This window comes from Tenrec ecaudatus, chromosome 1 (genome assembly GCF_050624435.1).
Source record: "Tenrec ecaudatus isolate mTenEca1 chromosome 1, mTenEca1.hap1, whole genome shotgun sequence".
Classification (NCBI taxonomy): domain Eukaryota; kingdom Metazoa; phylum Chordata; class Mammalia; order Afrosoricida; family Tenrecidae; genus Tenrec; species Tenrec ecaudatus.
In genome coordinates, this window is record NC_134530.1 from 238,475,576 (window position 1) to 238,496,895 (window position 21,320).

Genomic DNA, 21,320 nt, shown 5'->3' on the forward strand with positions numbered 1-21,320 from the left:
TTTTGAAGGATTTTAACTCTTTACATGTTAGCTTGGTTGCTGATTGAGCTCAGGGAATAGTACTCTTAAGGTATCATTGTTGATAACTTATTGTTTTTGTTGAACCTATTTACCACTTACTGTGCTGGTTTACTAATGTTAAATGACTTGTCCTTTTATTTATGTTTTTTATTTAAAATAAATATTTAAACACATTACCCCACTGATGTTTCCATTTTAGTAATTTTATTTTCATTTGTTTTGATTATTGAAACTCACCAATAGCTTCTGCATTTTCCACCGTAGGCTTATATTCGAGTCAATCAGTTTTTCTGGTTTCCCAGGTAATAATTAGGTACCGCGGCTTATACTCGGGTCAGCTTATATTCGAGTATATACAGTTTATATACTTATGGTTATATACATGCACATGGAAATATTTTTACATACTTGTGCATACATGTATGCTACACTGGAAGAAGAGGCAGGTGCATTGACTTGATGGGGAAAAAAATTCTCAGAAGAACCTTCCTGGCCTTCTGTTCATCAATAGTTTCCCATTCTCTTCAAACTTCTTCATAATAACCCTCATGTCCATTCTGGTTCCTTTGAGATACCCTATCAAAAATACTCCTATGGGAGTCCCTAAAACTGTCTCTATACCCTTCTGAGTTGATCTCTCAGTTTGGAATTTAACTGGATCAGTAGATCTCCTTAGAAGCTCTTTTTAAAAAATATTGGACCTTGTTTGTTTTTGTTGTAAGGCACCCTAATGAAACAAAAGTATTACTGAGAGAATTTGTCTCCTGATCACTGAGACACGTATGAACACAGTCTGGTTTTTTGGAATAAGTCCATGAATGGATGAGCAGGAATCCTAATAGTAATAATTATTTACTTTTGTATCTCTGTCTATCTATCATCTATCTATCTATCTATCTATCTATCTATCTATCTATCTATCTATCTATCTATCTATCTAAGGGGGTAACCCCCTGTGTTAGTCTGGGTAAACTAAGGAAACAAATCCACATAGACTTATATGTCTATGAGAATGTTTTATACAAAGGGTAAGTGTGCATTAAGAAAACATCCCAACCCAGTACTGTCCAAGCCCATAAATCCAACATTAGCCCATATGTCCAACACCAATCCACAAAGTCCTCCTCAATCTCAGAAAACACATGCAATGACGCCAACTGCAGGAGAAAAGCCGAATCAGTGAGCTTGTAAGCCTGTCAGCGCTGGCAGGGGTCTCCACATGGGTACTCCAACACCCAGGGCTGCATCGGGGTAGTCCATGTGGCTACTCATGATTAAGGATGTCTCACAGGAAGTGAGCCTTGCCAGTTGAAGCAGGAACCTGACTAAGACAGCTGCACCCCGGTTGGATCACAGAAAGCAAGAGACCCGAGAACTAGAAAAGCGAGGCTCACCAAACCATTTAGTTCTCCACCCTTCAATTAATCCCACATGTGTTTATCAGCCAAGTTGGCACAATAAACCTTAACTATCTCGCCCTCCAAAACCAGAATTTTTTTCAAAGCCATGTATTTATTTATTTTTTAAAACAAAAAGCCGTATCACCTTCAAAATACTCTCCATTACACTTAATATATTTGTCAAATCTGAGATTCCATTCTTGGAAACATTTTTGAAGCTAATCTGTTTGGATGGCTGACAGCACATCCCTTATAATTAGGGTTAAGGAAAGCTAAACATTGGGAAACCTTAACTGTGTGATTATGAAGAGCTATGGATTTAAACTGAGTCCTGGTGGTCTACGCATTCTGGGGGTTAATATTTGGAAATGATTCTCCTGAGAAGATTTAGAGTAACCCCCCAAGTATGTGGTCCCATATCACTTAAGATATACTTGTGCTAACCTGAGATCTTAAAGGGAAGCTCACAATAGAAATACGAACAAATCAGAACTTTGGTGTTGTAGATGTATAATCCTAAGTGTCAAGTTTGCTGTCCTCAGAGGATCATTTAGATCAAAGGCCAAGACATTAATTGTCTAAAATATAAATAACTAGACCAGGCACTGGAAGACAGGGAAAGGGTGCATAATTGTAGAGGAGTATGTTCAGAAAGATTATAGTGAATCCTGAGGGAAGAAAACCCATGTTATTCTTAAATTGCATGCACACACACACACACACACATTTAAAAGTAAACTACTCTGTTTCCTAGTCTCAGTCAAACTAGAATTTGGGTAAACCTGCAAACAAGCAATCAGACTTTCTCTCTCTCTCCTGGGTGAATATTTGCTTATTTTTTGATGTTATTATTGTCGAAAACCTTTTACAAGCTCTTCTTGAAAGAAATGATAACAATGATGCAGTAGTTACAATGCTAAGTGTTTGCTATGCTCTGTCACCTGCATAATGAAAGTTCTTAATAAGTCTTTTTAACTCCAATTCTGATGCCTCATTCTTCTTCAGATAGCCTACTCTCCCAGATTATGTGCTCAGCATGCAGATTGAGTAAATAATCATGTAATGATACAACATTGACCAATGACCACATCTTGCAGTATTGATTACAACTCAGCATTCTCATACCAAGACTAATAAGCAACATCATGATAAAGGGACAGAATATAGAAGTTGCCAATGACTTTATTTTACTTGGTTCCATGAACAACAACCATGGAAGCAGCAGTTAAAAAATCCAACACCGTATTCTTTCATTGGCAAATTTGCTGCAACATGCCTCATTAAACTGTTAACAAGCAAAATATCCAAATGTACAAACATAGAAAACATTTGATATAAAAAGATAACTATCAAGAAAGTCACTTTGAGGACTTGGGTGAACTTAACTGAAGCTTGGTGTTTTAAGGTGCTTTGTATGTATGTGAAAGCTGGACCATATCTAAATATAGGCATGTATGTATGTAAATATATTATATGAAATGATAGGGAAATATCTTTGTACATATACTTATATGTTAAGTATTAAGGTACAGATAGACATTGTGCTTCTTCTCAAGTACTCCTTCTATGCAAGAACACTTTGTTCTAATAACCTGGCATTCTGTGATGCTCACCCTCCAGACATGATCACTGAAGACAAAATGGGTGCATAAGCAAATGTCTTGAAGAAAGCTGATGGGTGCTTAGCTATCAAAAGATATAGCATCTAGGGTTTTAAAGATTTGAAGATAAAAAGCAGCCATGTAGCTAAAATATAACAAAATCCAATGGTAGAAGCACACCAGCCTGTGTGAGCATGAATTATCAATGCAATCAGGTATCAGGCATCAAAGACCCAGAGCAAAAAATCATATCAATGTGAATGAGGGGGGAGTGTGGAGTGGAGATCCAAAGCCCATCTAGGTAGGCAACTGGACATCCTCTTACAGAAGGGTCATGGGGAGAAGACAAAGCAGTCAGGGTGTAGCATAGCACTGATGAAATGTACAACTAAAAAAAAAAAGAAACATAAACTTTCCTCTAGTTCTTTAATGCTTCCTCCTTCGCTATCATGATCCCAGTTCCACCTCACAAATCCAGCTAGACCAGAGCATGTACACAGGTACAGATAAGACCTAGAAATACAGGGAATCCAGGACAGATAAACCCCTCAGGACCAAGAATGTGAGTAGTGATACCAAGAGGGTAAGGGGTAGGTGGGGGGAGAGAGTGGGGACTGATCACAATGATTTACCTGTAACACTCTTCCACGGGGATGGACAACAGAAAGGTCGGTGAAGGACAACATAGGTCAGTGTAAGATATGAAAAAAATTTATAAACTATCAAGGGTTCTTGAGAGAGGGAAGGTAGGGGAGGGAGGGGTAAAATAAGGAGCCGATACCAAAGGGTCAAGTAGAAAGAAAATGTTTTGAAAATGATGATAGCAACAAATATACAAATGTGCTTGACACAATGGATGGATGGATGGATTGATAAGAGCTGTATGAGCCCTGAATAAAATGATTACAAGCAAGAGAACAAACAAAAAAATATGCTGGGCCATGAATAACAGAAGCCAGAAGAGTTGGTGCCCTTGCATTTTGGTGTGGGTAAAGATGATTGAATCTTCCATGGATTACCAGAAGAAGGAGCACATTTGTCTTGGAAGAAATACAGCTGCAGTACTCATTAGGAGTGAGGATGGCAAGATATCACTTCAGGTAGGGCAGCCAGGTTATCAGGAAGGACCAGGGTTTGGAGAAGGGGAGTGAAGGAGGACGGTTTCAGTGAGATTGGCTGACACAATGGTAGCAATGATTGTGAAGTTGGAGCAGGACCTGCAGTGTTTTATTCTCATACACAGGGTGGCTCAGTGAGTCGAACCATTTGATGCCACCTAACAATGAGCCCAACATCACATTGTTTTACATAGCTTCACAGCGATTTTGTGAGATAGCAGAAAAAAGATGTCTGTAGTTGCACTATCAAGTCTCAATGGGTTAAAAGTCTATTTTAAAAATCCCTATTTGATTTCTCAGTGTCCTTAGTAGCAAACAGTCATTCATGTTACTGTATCTTTAAAAAGCAAAGTTCTGATAAAAATCCATTAACTACTTTCAAATATAGCAATCCTCTTGTCCAGCTGTGAAAAGTACTAGATGATACTTATTTGCCATTTGTGTTATTTACGGTCCATGACTTTTATGGTAACTGGTTCCTATTATTGGTTTCTATTAATGTAAAACATAAGTGAACATAAATGAGGCGTGAATCATTTCTTTTTATTAGCCCCACAGTCTTCACTCAGTGCTTGCAGTAACTCCAGCTGTGTCTTGTTAGTGATAACCTATTTAAAATAGAGATCTTTAAGAATAAGGTATATGGTTAAAAATCTTTGTCCATTTAGATCCCTTCTCCCTAGTACAACAATCATGGTGAAAGCAAACAATACCTAATTAATGGCACAGCAAAATCTTGAGCAGTTTCCGATTTGTGTTGGGCTTAGTGTGATACTAATTATATAGCTGGTATAGTTGAGTCACTGCTATCTTAACTAGTTAACTAATAACTAGTAACTTACTAGTTACTTACTAGTAACTTAAACATAGGTTTAACTTAAATCACAACACAGCACAGCTCTGTATAAATATAAGAAAGTGGCTACTGTTGATAGTAGGTGTATCAAGTAATTGACTTTACAATTATAAATAAAGAATACTTAAAACAATCTGAGAAATGGGGGTCACCGATAAAAATATGTGATGTGTCATTCACCTAAAATCTATAATTTAATTTGAAAAACACATGCTTTCCTATGTATACCCCTAGGAGAGTTTAGGAAGCTATGCTCAGAATTTCCTTTTAATAGTTAATGTAAAACCATTATGAACCAAACCATGTTTAATGAGATGATGTTTATTTGAGAGAACCTTCTGTGAAGATGCGTGGTATTCTTCTGCCATATACTTCCAGTCTTAAAATAGAATAAATTGCTTTAAAAAGTAAATTTAGCAAACCAATGAGACTTTGTAGATATTCACCCTCCGTGGTCATCAGTAACCTGTGAAAAGTGCTCCATAATAAAATATTTACCTTTCCCTCTAACTTGTCAGGGGCCCTTCCGTGATGTCACCGAAGTATTGCAGCAACGCTACAAGCCTTTGGAGCCAACCCTGCGGGTGGAGGAACCGATCAATTCGTTACAGGAAGCCAGGGAGTTACTCCGGAGAAAGGAGTGCATGCACAATATAAATGATAACCTGTGAGTTTTTAGTGCAAAATGATTATCTATACCATGTTCAGTACCTTAAGTTTACTAATCCTTTCTATTTCCTAATGAAGAGAGGATACTTGTGATAAACAGCAAAGCAGCTTTGAGCACACACAGAACCAACCATTGTTTTAAGATGCAAATGTTTTAAGTAAGGCCAATATTGACGACGGACCAAAATCATCAGTATCCTACTCAACTGGAAAAAAAAGAAAGAGTGCAATGTCATGTTAAAAGAGCTAAGTGACCGCTGTCCGCGTGTTTGTAAAGACAATTACCCTGAGCATGTAGTGGAGGCATTCCTATGTATGATGCTCCTAAAATAAGATTCGACAAAAGTAGTTTTCTTAACATGGACTAGGTTTCTTATGTACAAATTCAGATAGATGATAAAAAAGATAGTTCTGTAAAACAGGAGCATTAAAAGAGATTCATTTCTGTATGATTGAGGCAGATGAACGATGATGTAAAAGGATATTCAGATGTAAATATTATCATTATTGACTAGGGGCTCAATTCATGTCTTCGCTACGGCACCTTCTCTTAACGCACTGCCATCAAGAAAGTGATGTGCCTTATGAATGGATCACTGAAAATCTAGGATGCCTTTATTTCTAGTATGCTATGATATTTTATAATTAAACTAGTTATCTACTTTAATAGATTGATAAAATAGTAATAGTAGTTATAATAGTTTATGATGATATTATGATGATGTTATCCTATGTAATAATAAGGTGCATCAAGAGGACTAATATCCTATTAAATATTGATATTTATTAATATCCTATGTAATAAACAATTTATTATAAATATAGTAATTTTAATGCCATAATACATATAATAACAATGTATTCTATGTAAACATTAGTTATTATACTAATAGAATGGTTAAATTAGATAATATAAAGTAATTTAAATAACTTTATAATTATTGTTAACATAAAATTATGCTTATTTATTTTTATTTATATAATCTTGACTTATGTATGCTGAATTATATATTAAAATAATGACTTCTATAATGATTTAATATGAACAATGTGTTTTTATAATTATATAAACTAACAGATATAATCATTATTAAAAATACCAAAGAGTGATTTGCTATATATATTTTAAAAAACCCTAAAATATCCCCTGCTGTGCCTAGGGCTTCTTGAATAACTTTAGCACATAGAAGGGGTATATCAAATGTATTATTTTGTATGGTGCATATGAAAGTAATCATATATTCCTGGTAAGACTCAATTATCTAATAGAAACTAATACCAAAAGCAAGGCTGAGAAGCATCTTGGGTAATTTTTATTTCATAGCAATTATTTGACGTATAGTGATTAGCCATACAGTGGTTGACCAATTCTCTTAATAATTATATATAAAGTAGTAAATTATTTTTAAAAACTGAGTACATTCAATATAAAATAAATAAGAAACAGGAAACTCTTAAAAACATTAGCTTTGGGCAGGTAAATTAATTTTACTAAAGAGAATATAGAAGATTAATGCGGCTCACATTTGGTCAAGCAAAGCAGACAATTTAGTGATGACTATCTAAGGAATTATACTACTCAGAATCATGCTTTTTTCAGTGAGGCAGCAGTTTATGAAATATCAAATTTAATTTCTCAAATAAATTGACCATATTGATATTTCTACAGAAATACCTATATTTGAAACATACTTAAGTATCCTAAGAATTTTCTTTGATAATCTTATCATTTCTTTATAATGTACCTTATGATGATTATTTAAGATTATTAATGTATGATGTAATGGAAAGTCAGTGATTCATACTTAATAACACTCGTTGATGCAATTCGTCACTAATTTAGATATGGAAATATAAAGCATTAGTAAACATCTTGAGTAATGTTAGCCCAAAAGAAAGATGCTCAGCTTAGACTTCCCGTGTAACTCTTGCGCTTGCAATTATATCCAATCCTGATGGTGTTGTTGATGAGCTGTCACACGGGACTTTCAAACACTGCGAAGTGCACTGAGGGATAGCAGCCAAGCAGGAACAAGTCAAGTTGGGAATGTTAAAGAAATAATATAGATTATTTGAAGCTATCATATTTTTTGCAATGAGATTAAGAAATTGGCTTTAGCAACTAATCAAAGGATAATTTCATTATTCAGTGAATCGAAACACTGATATTTTTATAGCTTTTTCTGAGACCATTTTAGTTTGAATATAATAGGTAACAATTGCACAGCAAAAGAAATGTTGGCAATTTAGGTTTTATACCTTTGCAAATAATAAGTCTGATAGAAATGTTAACAAACGGTATTGTCGTACCACAGAAATGGTTTAGCGTCTGTTTTACATATATTATAGAATAATATCAACTGTATATATAATATCATAATATTATATTATGATATATTAATATACATTTGTACAATAACAAAATTATATATAAATTTATAACAAAGCTATGAAATCTGTGTGGACCATCTTATGCAATTGATCCCAATGTTTGACCGCACAGACATGTAGGTGTACACATATATTATAATTTGGGTGAAGGTTTATAGAGAAAATTGGTTTTTCAGTCAACTCATAACTTTCATAACATTTAATGGAATCCCTTAAATGTGACAGGACTCTTCCTATGTGTTTGCTGTATTTACTATTTCCCTTCAGCCTTCTTTCCTATTGCTTAAAGTCTTCTGTGCTTTATACCTGGGCAAATGCTGCCCTTTTCTCTCACATGGCTAATTGTTACAATAGGTGTGTCACAATCACGTTGGTGTTATTGCTCATCTTGTAGGTCTTTCTGTCATTTGGCTGAAAATCGAGCCATGGCAGTGTGTTCAGTTCCAAGCTCAGTGGGCTATAGTGTCAGGGGTCTGCCAGTCTCTCGCAGACCAGGATGCCCTGTGCAGCTTTTATGATGTTGAGTGTGGTGTCATTGCTTTTCTCCCACCCTCTTGAAGAACTCCTGTGTGATTCCTTCCAGAGTGGTCAGTAGTGTTAGCCAGGCACCGTCTTGTTCTTCTGGCTTCAGCATCACACCGTCCATTAGTCCGCGGTTTCCATTCCTCTGTGCTTTCCTTCATTCTTCTTTGTTTCGGATGGGCGGAGACTGATAGTCGCAGGTGGTGTCCAGCACGCTTTGAGATATTAGCCTGTTACCCACCAAAGGAGGATGTAGAAAGTGGTCTTTGTGGACTGTCTTATGCAATTGACCTTGATGACCCCTGAGATTATGTTCCTGAGGCACCCATTTCCTCAAGGTGTTTGCTTATCACTAAGAACTTTTGATCAAATTACCTCTTCTATGCTTTGCTGTGTTTATGGATATGTTTGCAGCAATATAAAAACATGTGTAGAAATAGTGTCTGTCAAACTTGGATATCACCAAGGTGTAGTCCCATTTACTGTCCCACACCCATTTAGCTTGTATGTGTATTCACTCCTAGATTATTATTCTTACTATTATTGCAAGGGTATGTATGTGCCAGTATTTATCGTTGTTGCCTTTAGCTCTTGTGCTTCCCGGGCTCTGTCTTCGCCTAATTCACTTTGTGCTGACCTCGCTCTTATTGTGTATTGCTTGTCGCGTCACTCCAGCCTCTCATTAGTGATTTGCTCTCCCTTCTTCTTTCATTCTGGTTAACTTTCAACGAATGTTTCTTTCAGTGTGTAAACGTTTTATGATAGTAACAATATAGTCATTATCCTTTGCTAAATCGGCTACCGTAATTTAACTCAGTTTAACTTCCTGGAGGTTCATCCACATATCAGCTGTTTTATACTGCTATTCTTTTTTTATTAAAAGATATTGTTATTCTTTAATGCATTTCTCTGCATGCATGTGACAGTTTGCGTATCCCTTCATCCACCGATGGGCACCTAGATTTCTCCCATCTTTTCCAATGCTGTTATGAACTTGGCTGTGCACATATCCATTTGTGTCGTGGCTCTTACTTCTCTAGGATATATACTTCGTAGAAGAACTATTGGGTTCCACCGACATTTCTGTGCTCACGGTTTTAAGGACGCACCACATTGTTTTCCACAGGGGTGGCATCTCCCTCAATGTGTAAGGGTTCCTTCCATTCTAACCATAACCTCGCCAGCATTTCTTTACTGTTGTTTGGAATGTTGCTATTAATGTTGAGGTAAGATGATTTCTTATCATTTTTATTTGCATTCGTCTGATTGCTGATGGTCACAGCATTTCTTCAGAGGTTTTCTAGTCATCTGAGTGATGGATACTTTTCAGTGATGCCTTCTTCTTGCAAAAAAAATACCAATTTTATTGTGAGAAATTGAAGATTATATTTTCCATCCAAAGGCCTTGAACAGGAACACCAAGTAAACCTTGAAGGGAAGTCTTTTTTTACTTTAAAAAAAATCTTTAGGACTCCGAGATGACATTGGATTTGAGGGTTTGAATACATTTGGTTCTTTTGTTTGTCACTCATCTGAATTGCGCAACGTGGTGCAATAAGAGGAAGGCGGGCTTTCGAACGAGCTCTCGGTGTGCTCAAATCATGGTGACTCCGTCGCACATGGTCTTGGGTAAGTAACTAAACCTCTATGAGCTTCAATTTCCTTTCCTGAAAAAGGTACAGAAATGTTACTTTTAAAGGTAGTAATGTTGACTGAAAGCAGCCCTGTTTGTGCAGTGGTTAAAGTGCTTGGCTGAGAATCATAAGGCAGGTGGCTGAATGAGAGCGACCTGCCGGCCACTGTATGACAGAAAGGTGTGGCAGCTGCTTCTGTAACGAGGATAACCTTGGACGTCCTAGGAGACCGTTCTACTCTGTCCTGTATGGTCAGTCAGTGTGAGTCAGAATTGACTCCTCGGCTGCAGGCTTGGTTTTGAGGCTTTGCTCTTTCCTGATGACGTGTCCAAAATAAGTAAGTCAAAGTGTTTCCAGTCTTACTTCTGAGGAACATTCTGCATTCAGGGCCTTAATAAATGATTGTTATTGACATGCTCTGGATTAGCAACAAACAATAATCCTGCAGAATACATCAAAGGAAGGGCAGGAAATCACAGATGCCAGAGGTGGATGGGATTTCATCCACCAGTGTGGAGCCAGCAAGAAGAAGGACCATGTTCAGGGCCCCTCTCTATGCCACAGAGGGTTCTAACCTCATAGAAGGTTCCTCATACTTCTGAAAGAGAATTCTCTTTTCAGAGAATATTCTAGGCGGCTTGAGCAATGACAAAATGCTTCTTAATAATATGACAGTTATAATTTATTTAGGTATTTTCTTCAAAATGTCTGTAATAATTAGGCAAATGAAAATTTATATATAGAAATTTGGATTGGGAAAGTTCTTCTGGAAGTCATTCTAAAATATGAATTTGTTCTTTTATTTTCATGGTAGCATGCTCACGTCAGCCCTGCTTGGTGGTCCACGTGAAGAGAGAGGGAAGAGAAGGACAAGGGGACAGGGAACAGGGGAGCAAGGACAGGAGAGGAGAGGGGGAGCCGAGGAGAGGGGGAGCCAACGAGAGGTCAATGGAGAAGCCGAGAGAGAGAGCAATTTGTTCTTTTTCTTAAAGTAACTAATTCTATTTTCTCACACCTGTTTAATTCCTCATTCACACATTGATATTTAGAATCCTAGGAAATTAAATAAGCAATTAACAAACAATTTCCAAGTGCTCCCTATGTGGTACTCTAGATATTTTAGGGCATATTAAAAATGGAGGATTTATTGATTCAGCAACGTTTACATGTCAGGAAAATAGCAATGAGTAAAACAGATGAAGTCTCTGCTTTCATAGAATTTACCTACTTCTAACTTGAGAGCTACCTAGATAACCTAATAAAATTCTGAGTAAAAATTACCTCAGTAATGCCTTTGATTTACTGTTTCATGTATGTTCAAGACATATGTGCCAATATATGTATATATATATACATATATTAATATGGAATTTTCTCTGGATTCTGATGAACTATGAGGATGTTCTCACCAGAGAAATAATTGAGTTGAATCCTATGAATGATGATTTTATCATGTGTTTCAATTGTGATTGGATTGTGTCCCCCCCCCCCACACACACACAATGTGTGTTGTAAATCCTAACACGGAGAGCCGTGGTTTAAAAGCAAGAAGGATTGCATCCGTGACCGTGCATATTCAACCTGTGTGCTGAGCAAATAACCCGAGGAGCTGGACCAGGGGAAGGACATGGCATCAGGACTGGAGGAAGTCTCAAACATCTTTTTTCAGATGGCACAGTCTTGCTGCGGGGAGTGACGAGGACCAGAAGCACTTGTGAAGAACAGAGAATACAAAACCGTTTCTTTCTGCTTGGGCCCTTGGTATCAGCTCCTCTTTTCTTGTTTCAAAAATGATGATGGCAACATATGTACACATGTGCTTGATACAGTTGATGTATGGATTGTTAATAAGAAGTGTAAGCGCCCCCAATAAAATGTTTTATTTTAAAAATTAAAAAGAACAGAGACTACAGCCTTCAGCATGAATTACATCTTAACACAAAACATTAAAATCCCTAAAACTGAAACAGTATTCTTAAAAAAAAAAAACCTAAAAAGTAGTTTTTCAAAAAGGGCATTTTCAGAAGTGGGTGCATAGAGATGAGATGTGATTGTGCTTATCAATAACGAATAATGAAAGCCACCTTGAACATATCTCAAAACTCTTCTAACTTGTATGATTTATTTTGCAAACATTTTAGACCTTTATGTTGTATGCCTTCTCTGAACTGTTATTGTATTATGGTAAATAGGGATTATCATATAATTTCAGATAATGTTTCCTTAACAATTCAACTTTTATTTGTAACTCTTCCATTTATTTTAATTACTAGCACAGTGTGCAACATTTATTAATCAGCAGAGCCTTTTTAAGTTAAAATACTAAATTGGCTAACCCCATTAACACAGACTATGCCAAACAAGCGGTAATCGGAGAGGTAGTTACTGTGAAAATCGTATTATACATGCGGACGCTCTAGGGCACAGTGAAGCATGATTACCCTCTTTTATCCAGTCTTCCTCTGCCTCTCCCAGCTAATTTCCAGTAGAAATTTACAAAGTGCTGCCTTCATTTTTCCAGCTTAATTTTTCTAATGAAGTTCTGGTACTTTATAACACTGGGGATATAGATAATAAGCCTGTGTATAATTAAGAAGTTCTAAGTTTATCTACAAAAGAACCCTTTATTACTTTGGCTGTATAGCAAGAATTATGCTCTCTTTTTGTCCACTGCTTTCTGTAGGAAAAAAAATTATTATAGAAGTCTCTTCTTATGGGCACGTAAACCTAAAGAAGCGTAAGATTTCAAGCCTGGACATGGTTGTAATAATAGCATACATTTAGTGATATACCTGAAAATATTACATATGCATTTAGTGTATGCAATCAACATTAAAATACATCTGTATTCTTGTTAGTTTATGCATAGGTTTTATTATAGTAGAGACACTCTGTCTACCATATGACTAATAATGTTTAACATATACTTTGTAAACATTTGCCAAATCCGCAAGTGGAAGAATCTCCTTTGTGAGACAGTGGTTCTTTATACTAGCTTTTTAATATCAAGGTGGCATTTACATGCGTCAGCTCCTTAAAATGTTTTCTTCATAGCTCCTAAAAATTCTCATCTAGACATTACTTTATGGTTAATCAATGTGAATGGGGGTCAGAAATAGAAGTTTTCCAGGCACAGCAAGGACAGTGGCACAGAGAAGGAGGCATGGGAAAAAGCCGTCTCCATGAGAACAAACTACTGTCTCACAGAGGCTTCATAGTGCTAACTGGGTGTCTTATGAAAGTGTCTCTCCAAGCTTTAGTACCCCATGAAAACAAGGCAGAGAATGAGATGAAAGTGTAGGTTGGAGCCAAATTTAAAAAGCTCTTGTGTACCTTGTTAAAGTACTATCCTGTGTCAACCTAGTGTAAAGCCAACACAGTGTTGTCAGATCCGCGGTGATACTAAGAGATAGACAGCTTCAACACACCACTTTACCAGCTTACAGATAGCTAAGAAATGGAAGGGATAGAGACAAAAGCCATTAGAGACCCAAACCACACTCCAATTCATGGATTTTTAAAAGCCTCGAAAGAGATCAGAGACAATGGCTGTGGAAGAAAAGAGAAGGGGTTACAAACCATTTTGTACATAGAATCAACACGATTTACGTCAGGGGCACAGACACATTTAGAGATTTCTTAGTTGAAAAGAACACAGATTCAGAAAGGGAAGAAAGGGGACACTGATTGCAATGATCAACATATGACACCCCCTTCTCCTCAGGGGGATGAACAACAGAAATGTGGATGAAAGGAGACAGGAGACGGTGTAAGATACAAACATAATAACGATTTATAATTTATCAAGTCTTCATGAGGATGGGAGGGTGGGGGAAGAAGGAGAAAGAAGAGGTGCTGATACCAAAGGGTCAAGTAGAAATAAACAGTTTTGGAAATGATGATGGCAACGTTTGTACACACGTGCTTGATACAGTTGATGGTACAGATTGTTATAAGAACTGCAAGAGCCCCAAATAAAATGATTTAAAAAGAAAAGAAAAAGAACAAAGATTCAAGAGACCCAAGAGATGAAGTATGTGTCTGAAGCAGTGCATGAAGGAATCTTATCAAACTATGAGGAGGAAAAGTAAGACTGCCCTAAAATAACCCTCGTGGGGACTTGGCTCACAAACTCAACCTTCATCTCAACTGTCATCTCTTCTCTTCTCGTCACAACTGCTCCTTCTTCTCTCCCGAGGAGCCTCATCTGCTGACATGTCATTTCTTTCCCACAAGTCTTCAGAGTGCTCTCAGTTGTCAGTCACTCCAGGCCTGAGTCAACCATTACCTTCTAGTTCTACACCCATAGCTGATTCCATTCGTCCATTTCAAGTCCTCACAAGAATTAATTTTGTTCAATTTCCACTATCAAAGTAGTTCTGTGAACAATCATAGGATGTTATGGCAGGACTGACAAATTAAAGAGGGACAGCATCACACTCAGCATCAACAAGAACATTTCAAGGTCTGCCTTGAAGGCTAATGCATAATTTGACAGAAAATCTCAATACACAAACAAGAAGGACCAGATAACAAATTTGCTATTCAAAGTTGTATGTCAACCACTAAAGTCAATTATGAAGAAACTGAATAACTGTACCAACATCTTCAGTCTGAAATTGATCTGATCTCTGGTGGTTAGAGTGCAAAAATGAAAATAAAGAGGAATGATCAGCAGTTGGAACATGTGGCCCTGCTGATAGAAAAGAAGCTGAAGATCCCATGATAGAATTTTGCAAAACCAACAACTGAAAAAGAAAGGGTTAAGGCCACAAGGTACAATATTAAAGTATTCTATGGGCAAAATATGACATGATGCAGGAAGTATCAAATGAAGATGGAAGGAAAATACAGAATCACTGTAACAAAAAATCCGTCAATATTCAACCATTTTAAGAGGTAGCATATGATCAAGAACCAATTATATTGAAGATAGAGGTCCAAGCAGCACCATAGACACTAGCAAAAACTAAGTCTTCAGGAATTGATGCAATACCAATTGAAATGCTTCAAAAAACTGCGGTGGCTCTGGAAGCACTCACTCCCCTCTCCCAAGATATTTGGAAGACCACTAGGTAGCCAACAGAATGATATTCATACTTATGCCCATCTCAAAGAAAAGTAACCTAACAAAATGCAGAATTATTTAGCAAGATCATTAGTATCCCATACAAGTGTAGTTTTGCGGAATTCAATTTAAAATGGTTGCAACAGTATATTAACGAGGAGTCTATTCTCACTCATCAAAACCCCACATGTATCACAGTAGAACTGTGACCCATAATGTTTTCAATGACAATTCAGGAATAGATCCCAAGGTCTTTCTTCTAAGGCACTTTGGTTAATAGCTGGGTGCATTAATTCATTCACAGCTCTCAGGGTCTCGAAACAAGATAAAGGGAAACTTTAAGACAAGTCAGGATTTGACTTATGCCCACTTATCAACGTAACTCAATATATTTTGTCATGTGCTATCTAAGGATAAAGGAAAATAGTTTTGTCTAGGCTCTTACTGTTGTTGGGTTGATTCTGAGTCATACTGACCCTAGGGTTTCCTGGATTGTAAGTCTTTACAGAAATAGAGTGTTGTGTATATTGCTGCTGTGGACCACCTAAGGTGTTCTAATTGCCAACCTTGTAATCTGCCACCAAGCACTGAGCTAACATACCCCCAGGTCTCCTAAGCCATACTCATTGCCAACAAGTCAAATCTGACTCATAGAGACAGGAGAAATGATACAACTAGAGGGAGTTTCTCCCAAAACCTATAGCAGTGCTTGTGTCTCTAATGTGGAGTCTACCTTTAGCATCTCAACAGTTAGCAAAAAAACAGAGATTTAATAAGAAGACACTCTTTTACCGCTCTGATCAGTAAAAGGAAAAGGAGGTGTAGCCAAGGATTTTCTCCATAGGGAGCAAATCCAAGGTGATGCCTTATTTTCAATAGCCTCATATGCATGTGAAAGTTGGACATTGAATAAAGAAGACTGAAGAAGAATTGGTACACTTGAATTGTAGTGCTGGTGAAGAATATTCACAGTACTAAAGTACTGCTAAAACAGCAAACAGATCTATCTTGGAAGAAATACATCCAGAGTACTCCTTAGAGTGAAGGATGGCAAGACTTTGTTTTACATGCTTTGGACATGTTTTCAGGAGAAACCAGTCCCTGGAGAAGGACAGCATGCTTACTAAAGTAGAGGGACAGTGGAAAAAGAGGAAGTCCCTCAAGGAGATGGATTGACGTAGGGGGCACAACAAGGGACACAAGCATAGGAACAACTGTGAGGATGGCAAAGGACCAGGCAGTGTTTGGTTCTGTATATTGTGTTTATAAGGGTTGGAACAGACTTGATGGCACCTAACAACCTAACAACAGCCTAGCTTACCACTGGAACCTCTTGGAAGACCCAGAGAAACTACTTCAAAGAGGCTCTGAGGGAAGATCTTCTTTTTCCAGATGCCACCAATCTAGTTCCTTTTCACATTTGTCTTCCCCGTGTGTGCTTTCTTCCCTGTATTTATGCTGCTTTTTAATAATGCAGAATTGATTTGTTTAGGACACACCATTTGTAAAGATATTAATTACAAAAGTGGTGCCTTTAAAAAGCTTATTGAAAAATGGAAATCATAAAAGTGTTAAAACATCCGGTATATTAGATTTATCTGGGATATGGGTCTATTAATACATACATGATAATACTTTTTCATTCAGGTGTTGGGGGCTTTGAAAATTTGTAAATTATTTCTTAAATTTTTCCATTTTTCTTCTAATATTTAGACTATGCTGTATGATAAAGTAAAATCCATTGAACCTCTGATAGTCTTTTTAATGAAATGGTCAGTTGGTTTGATTTATTTTCTTAAGAATGACTATAATTATTAGTTAGTCCTTATTAATTATTCATACTTCAATGTTAGAACACAAGTCAACCTATTTCAAAAGCAATTGGCATAAATTATTTATATATTTCCAATTAAGTGTTCTTTTAAAAATCTTTATCTTTAGCAATCTATGAGAAGTTAATGAGAACTGAGGTGTTTGGTAATGAGACCAGGTATATACTGGATATAACTCAGTATACAAAAGAGTAAGGTCACTAGCTTCTATATTATAATAATTATTAAAATATTAGATTCCAATATTATGTTTTTTCAACATGTGTACTTTTATAAAACATGAGAATTTCTTATAGTTTGTTGATTATTTTCTTAGATTAAGTCAACTTTCTTCATATTTTGAATGTTTATTTATTTTTTTCTTCTTTCAAAACGTTTATACCGGGGGATATTTTCTTGTCAAATTAAGTTTAGTACTATACTAGCTGTGTTAGATGGGGTAGACCAGAAAAACAAATCGAGACACTCATATATGTATGAAAAAGAGCTTGATAGCAAGAATTAATCCCAGTCCAACTCAACTCCCTAAATCCTAATCAGTAAGATCCTCTTCAGACTCATGCAGCCATGCACAGTGATGCAGAATGTAGGAAGATCACAGGCCGGTGGGTACAGAGTTGTGTGGATCCACTGGCAGTGGCAGCACCACAGGGTTCGCATGGATCTCAGCATGACTAAACAACAGAAAGGTGGAGGTGTGTGTGTCGGGGGGGTGGGTGGGTCCCGAGAGCCATTTGTTTTGGTTGTACTCCAAAGAAGGTCTTAAAGCTGCGACATGATTGACAAGCTAAACCCCACTTATATCTTCTTACAGGTGCCATGTTGGCACAAAAAGCCTATTGCACTAGCCTATAGTAGACAGAGTTGCTGTGAATCTCCTTTACTTTCAATACTCTTTGTGAGCACCATAAGTCAAATGTATCAATTCTTAATTGAAAATACCATGGTTTGGGTCAGGTACACATTAGTCCTCAAACGCTTGCTCTTCAACACGTTAAGGAGATCTTGTGCAGCAGATGTACCCAACACAATGTGTTTTTGATCTCTTGACTGCTGTTTCCAAGAACACTGTTTGTGGTTTCAAGAGAAACAAAATCCTGGACAACTGTAATCTTTTCTCTGTTTATCATGTTTTTACCTATTGGTTATGAGAATTTTTATTTCTTTAATTGAGTCGTAACCTTGAAATTGCAAAGAAGGCTGCAAATCTTGGATCGGCATCAGCAACACTTCAAGCGCTCTTCATTTTCAGCAAGCAGCATTGCCTCATCTGCGTGCTAAATGTTGCGAATACATCTTCCTCCAATTGTGATTCAGCCTTTTCTTCATATGGTCCTGATTCTCTGATTATTTTCTCAGCGTCCAGATTAAGTACGATGGAAGGTTACAACCCTGATGAACACCTTTCCTGCTTTTAAACTGTGTAATAGTCTCTTGTTCTGTTTGAATAGCTGCCTCTTGATCTGTGTACAGGTTCCACAAGGACACAATAGAGTAGTCTAGAATCCTCATTATTCTCAATACGATCCAAATTTTTCTATGAGACACACAGTTGAATGCCTTTGCGTTGTCAATACATCACAGGAAAACTTTCCACAGAGCTCCGTCTGTCAGCAACGAGAGTCCTCGTTGCACATCCTCTTCTGCACCCGGCTTGAATTTCTGGCAGCTTCTTGTCAAAATACTGCAGTAACCCTTGTTAAAGGATTCTTCAGCTGCATTTTACTTGAATGTGATATTAATGATCTTGTTAAATGAATCGCCTTTTTTGTAATGGCTACAAACGTGGAACATGCCCTATCAATTGGCCACGTAGCCATCTTACAAATTTCTTTGCATAGATGAGTGAGGGATTCCACTACTTCATCAGCTTGTTGAAATACTTCAGTTGGTTTTCCATCAATTCTTAGAACTTTCATTTTGGCTAATATTTTCAGTGCAGGTTGGCCTTCTTCCTTCAGGGCTATCGGTTCCTTATTGTATGCGACCTAATGATTATTATTGAAGATTGACTGTGTATTTCTTCCATCTCTATTTTTCTCTACGTTTCCTGCATCATATAATATTTTGACCATAGAATCGTTCAATGTGGCAATTTGAGGCTTTAAGTTTTCTTCACTTCTGTCAGCATAAGATGTGCTGAGCATCTTCTCCCTTTGAGGGTTGACACTTGTCTGTCAGTTTGTTTTACTGTGGTGGCATGTGTGCTTCTCTGATGCTGGAAGCTATGTTACTAGTATTTCAAATAACAGCAAGGTCAATCAAGGTGAAAACGTTCCATCAGAGATTCCTCACTAAGAACACATTTTGAGGAAGAAATTGGCTGTCCACTTCTGAGGATTTAGCAATTAAAAACCTGAAGAGTAGCAGCAGAGCATTGTCAGATACTGAAAACACAAATGCATACATAGATATGCATTATCTTATGTGTATTAATGTTCTCTTAACATCTATGCATAATAACGTATCAAATTCTACTGGTGTTTATTGTCTCATCTCACAACCCCCCACTTTATATGGTGCATTCCTTTTAGGTAGACTGCATCTTCTAACAGTAAATCTCAGTGTTATTGAAATGACTTTAAATATAAAAGCCATTTATATAATATTGCTTAATGAATAGATATTTAGACACTTTTCTTGTGAGTTTGTGATATTTAAGATGTGTGCCAATGTGAGTAGTCCAGGAATTTCAGAGATTTGGCAACTAAGGCATCATAATCTCCCCTGTATACTGATCAAGACGCAGCTGTCCTAGCAGAACAAGGGAGTGCTGCATGGTTTACAACCAGGAAAGGTGTGAATCAGGATTGGTCTCTCTCACCATGCTTATTCAATGTGTGTGCAAAGCAAATTAACAGAGAAGATGGGTTATATGCACAAGAATTTAGAATCTGGATCGATGGAAGGTTAATAAGCAACCTGCAATATGCAAATGACACCACGTTGCTTGCTTGCTTGCTTGCTAAAAATGAGGAACACAAGAATTGCAGTGTTAAGTATGCAGAACAACTGAATGTAAAGAAAACCCAAATCTTCATAACAGGACCAGACAGTAACAGAGCAAAGACTGATGTTGCCAATGATTTCTTCTGGCTTGGATACACAATCAATTGGCAATTCAAACTCATTGGTCACTCTATGAGAGAAATATGGGACTGTGTGCTTCCATAAAGAGTTGCAGCCTTAAAAACTCTATATAGGGTCATTATGCATTGGAATGGAGTTGATAGCAGTAGGTTTGGGTCTTACACAAAACAGTCAACATTACACTTAGTGAAGAAAGACTGTAAGCATTTCTTCTAGTAAATGGTAACCAGACAAGCATGCTCTTTATTACCATTTGCATTCCATAATGTGCTGGAAGTCTTAGCTAGAGCTATAAGAAAGAAAAGGAAATAAAACATCCAAATTGGAAAATTAGAAGTAAAATTATTAGAAGTAAAATTATCTCTATTGGAAGATGTAATCTGATATGTAGAAACTTCCAAAAACTCAGCACTAAAATAAAATTTCAACAAAGTGACCAAAAAGGTCAACATACAAAATTCAACATACAAAAGAACATTCTGCAAAGGAAACCAGGAAAACAAAATAATTTACAATAGATACTCAACAGATGAAATATATAAGAATAAATCTAACTTGAAGAACAAATGATCAATAGAAAGAAAACTATGAAACACTACTACAAGAAACCAAAAGATAACTACATGAATGAATTAATATTCCATCCTCATAGATAGGAATACTCAACATTGTGAAAAATGTTGATCTAACCAATATTATCTACAGATATATTGCAATTCTAATTTCGATTCTAACACTATTCTTTTTTTCAACCCAACAGTTTCATTAGCATATAATTTACAGATCATACAATTCAATAGTTCAATCACATCAAGAAGAGTTGTGCAGTCATCACCACAATTGGTTTTAGAACATTTTCTTTTCTTGTACTCCTTGTTATTGACTCCCATTTACCCCTAGTCTCCCCTTCCTTATCCCCAAGGAGCAATTAATCCAGTTACTGTCTCTATAGATATATCTAGCCTGGATTTTATAAACAGGAAAATATATATTTTTAAAACCCACAAACTATCAAAAACAATGAAATAAAGCAGATCAAAGGAAACAAAAAAAAAAACCCTCCCAAAAAACTAGAACCAATTTAACTGTATCGTAAGGGAGATTAAATGATACATTTT

At 36.7% G+C, this 21,320-nt stretch overlaps 1 protein-coding gene across 2 annotated transcripts in view; it reads left to right on the top strand.

Annotated features, from left to right (window-relative positions):
- SPATA17 (spermatogenesis associated 17) overlaps positions 1–21,320 on the top strand; it is a 282,434-nt gene that overhangs the window by 160,384 nt on the left and 100,730 nt on the right. For both annotated transcript variants that reach the window (XM_075530400.1, XM_075530408.1), the window contains one exon: positions 5,515–5,663. In XM_075530400.1, coding sequence (XP_075386515.1) covers positions 5,515–5,663 — 149 coding nt within the window. The remainder of the gene's footprint in view (positions 1–5,514; positions 5,664–21,320) is intronic.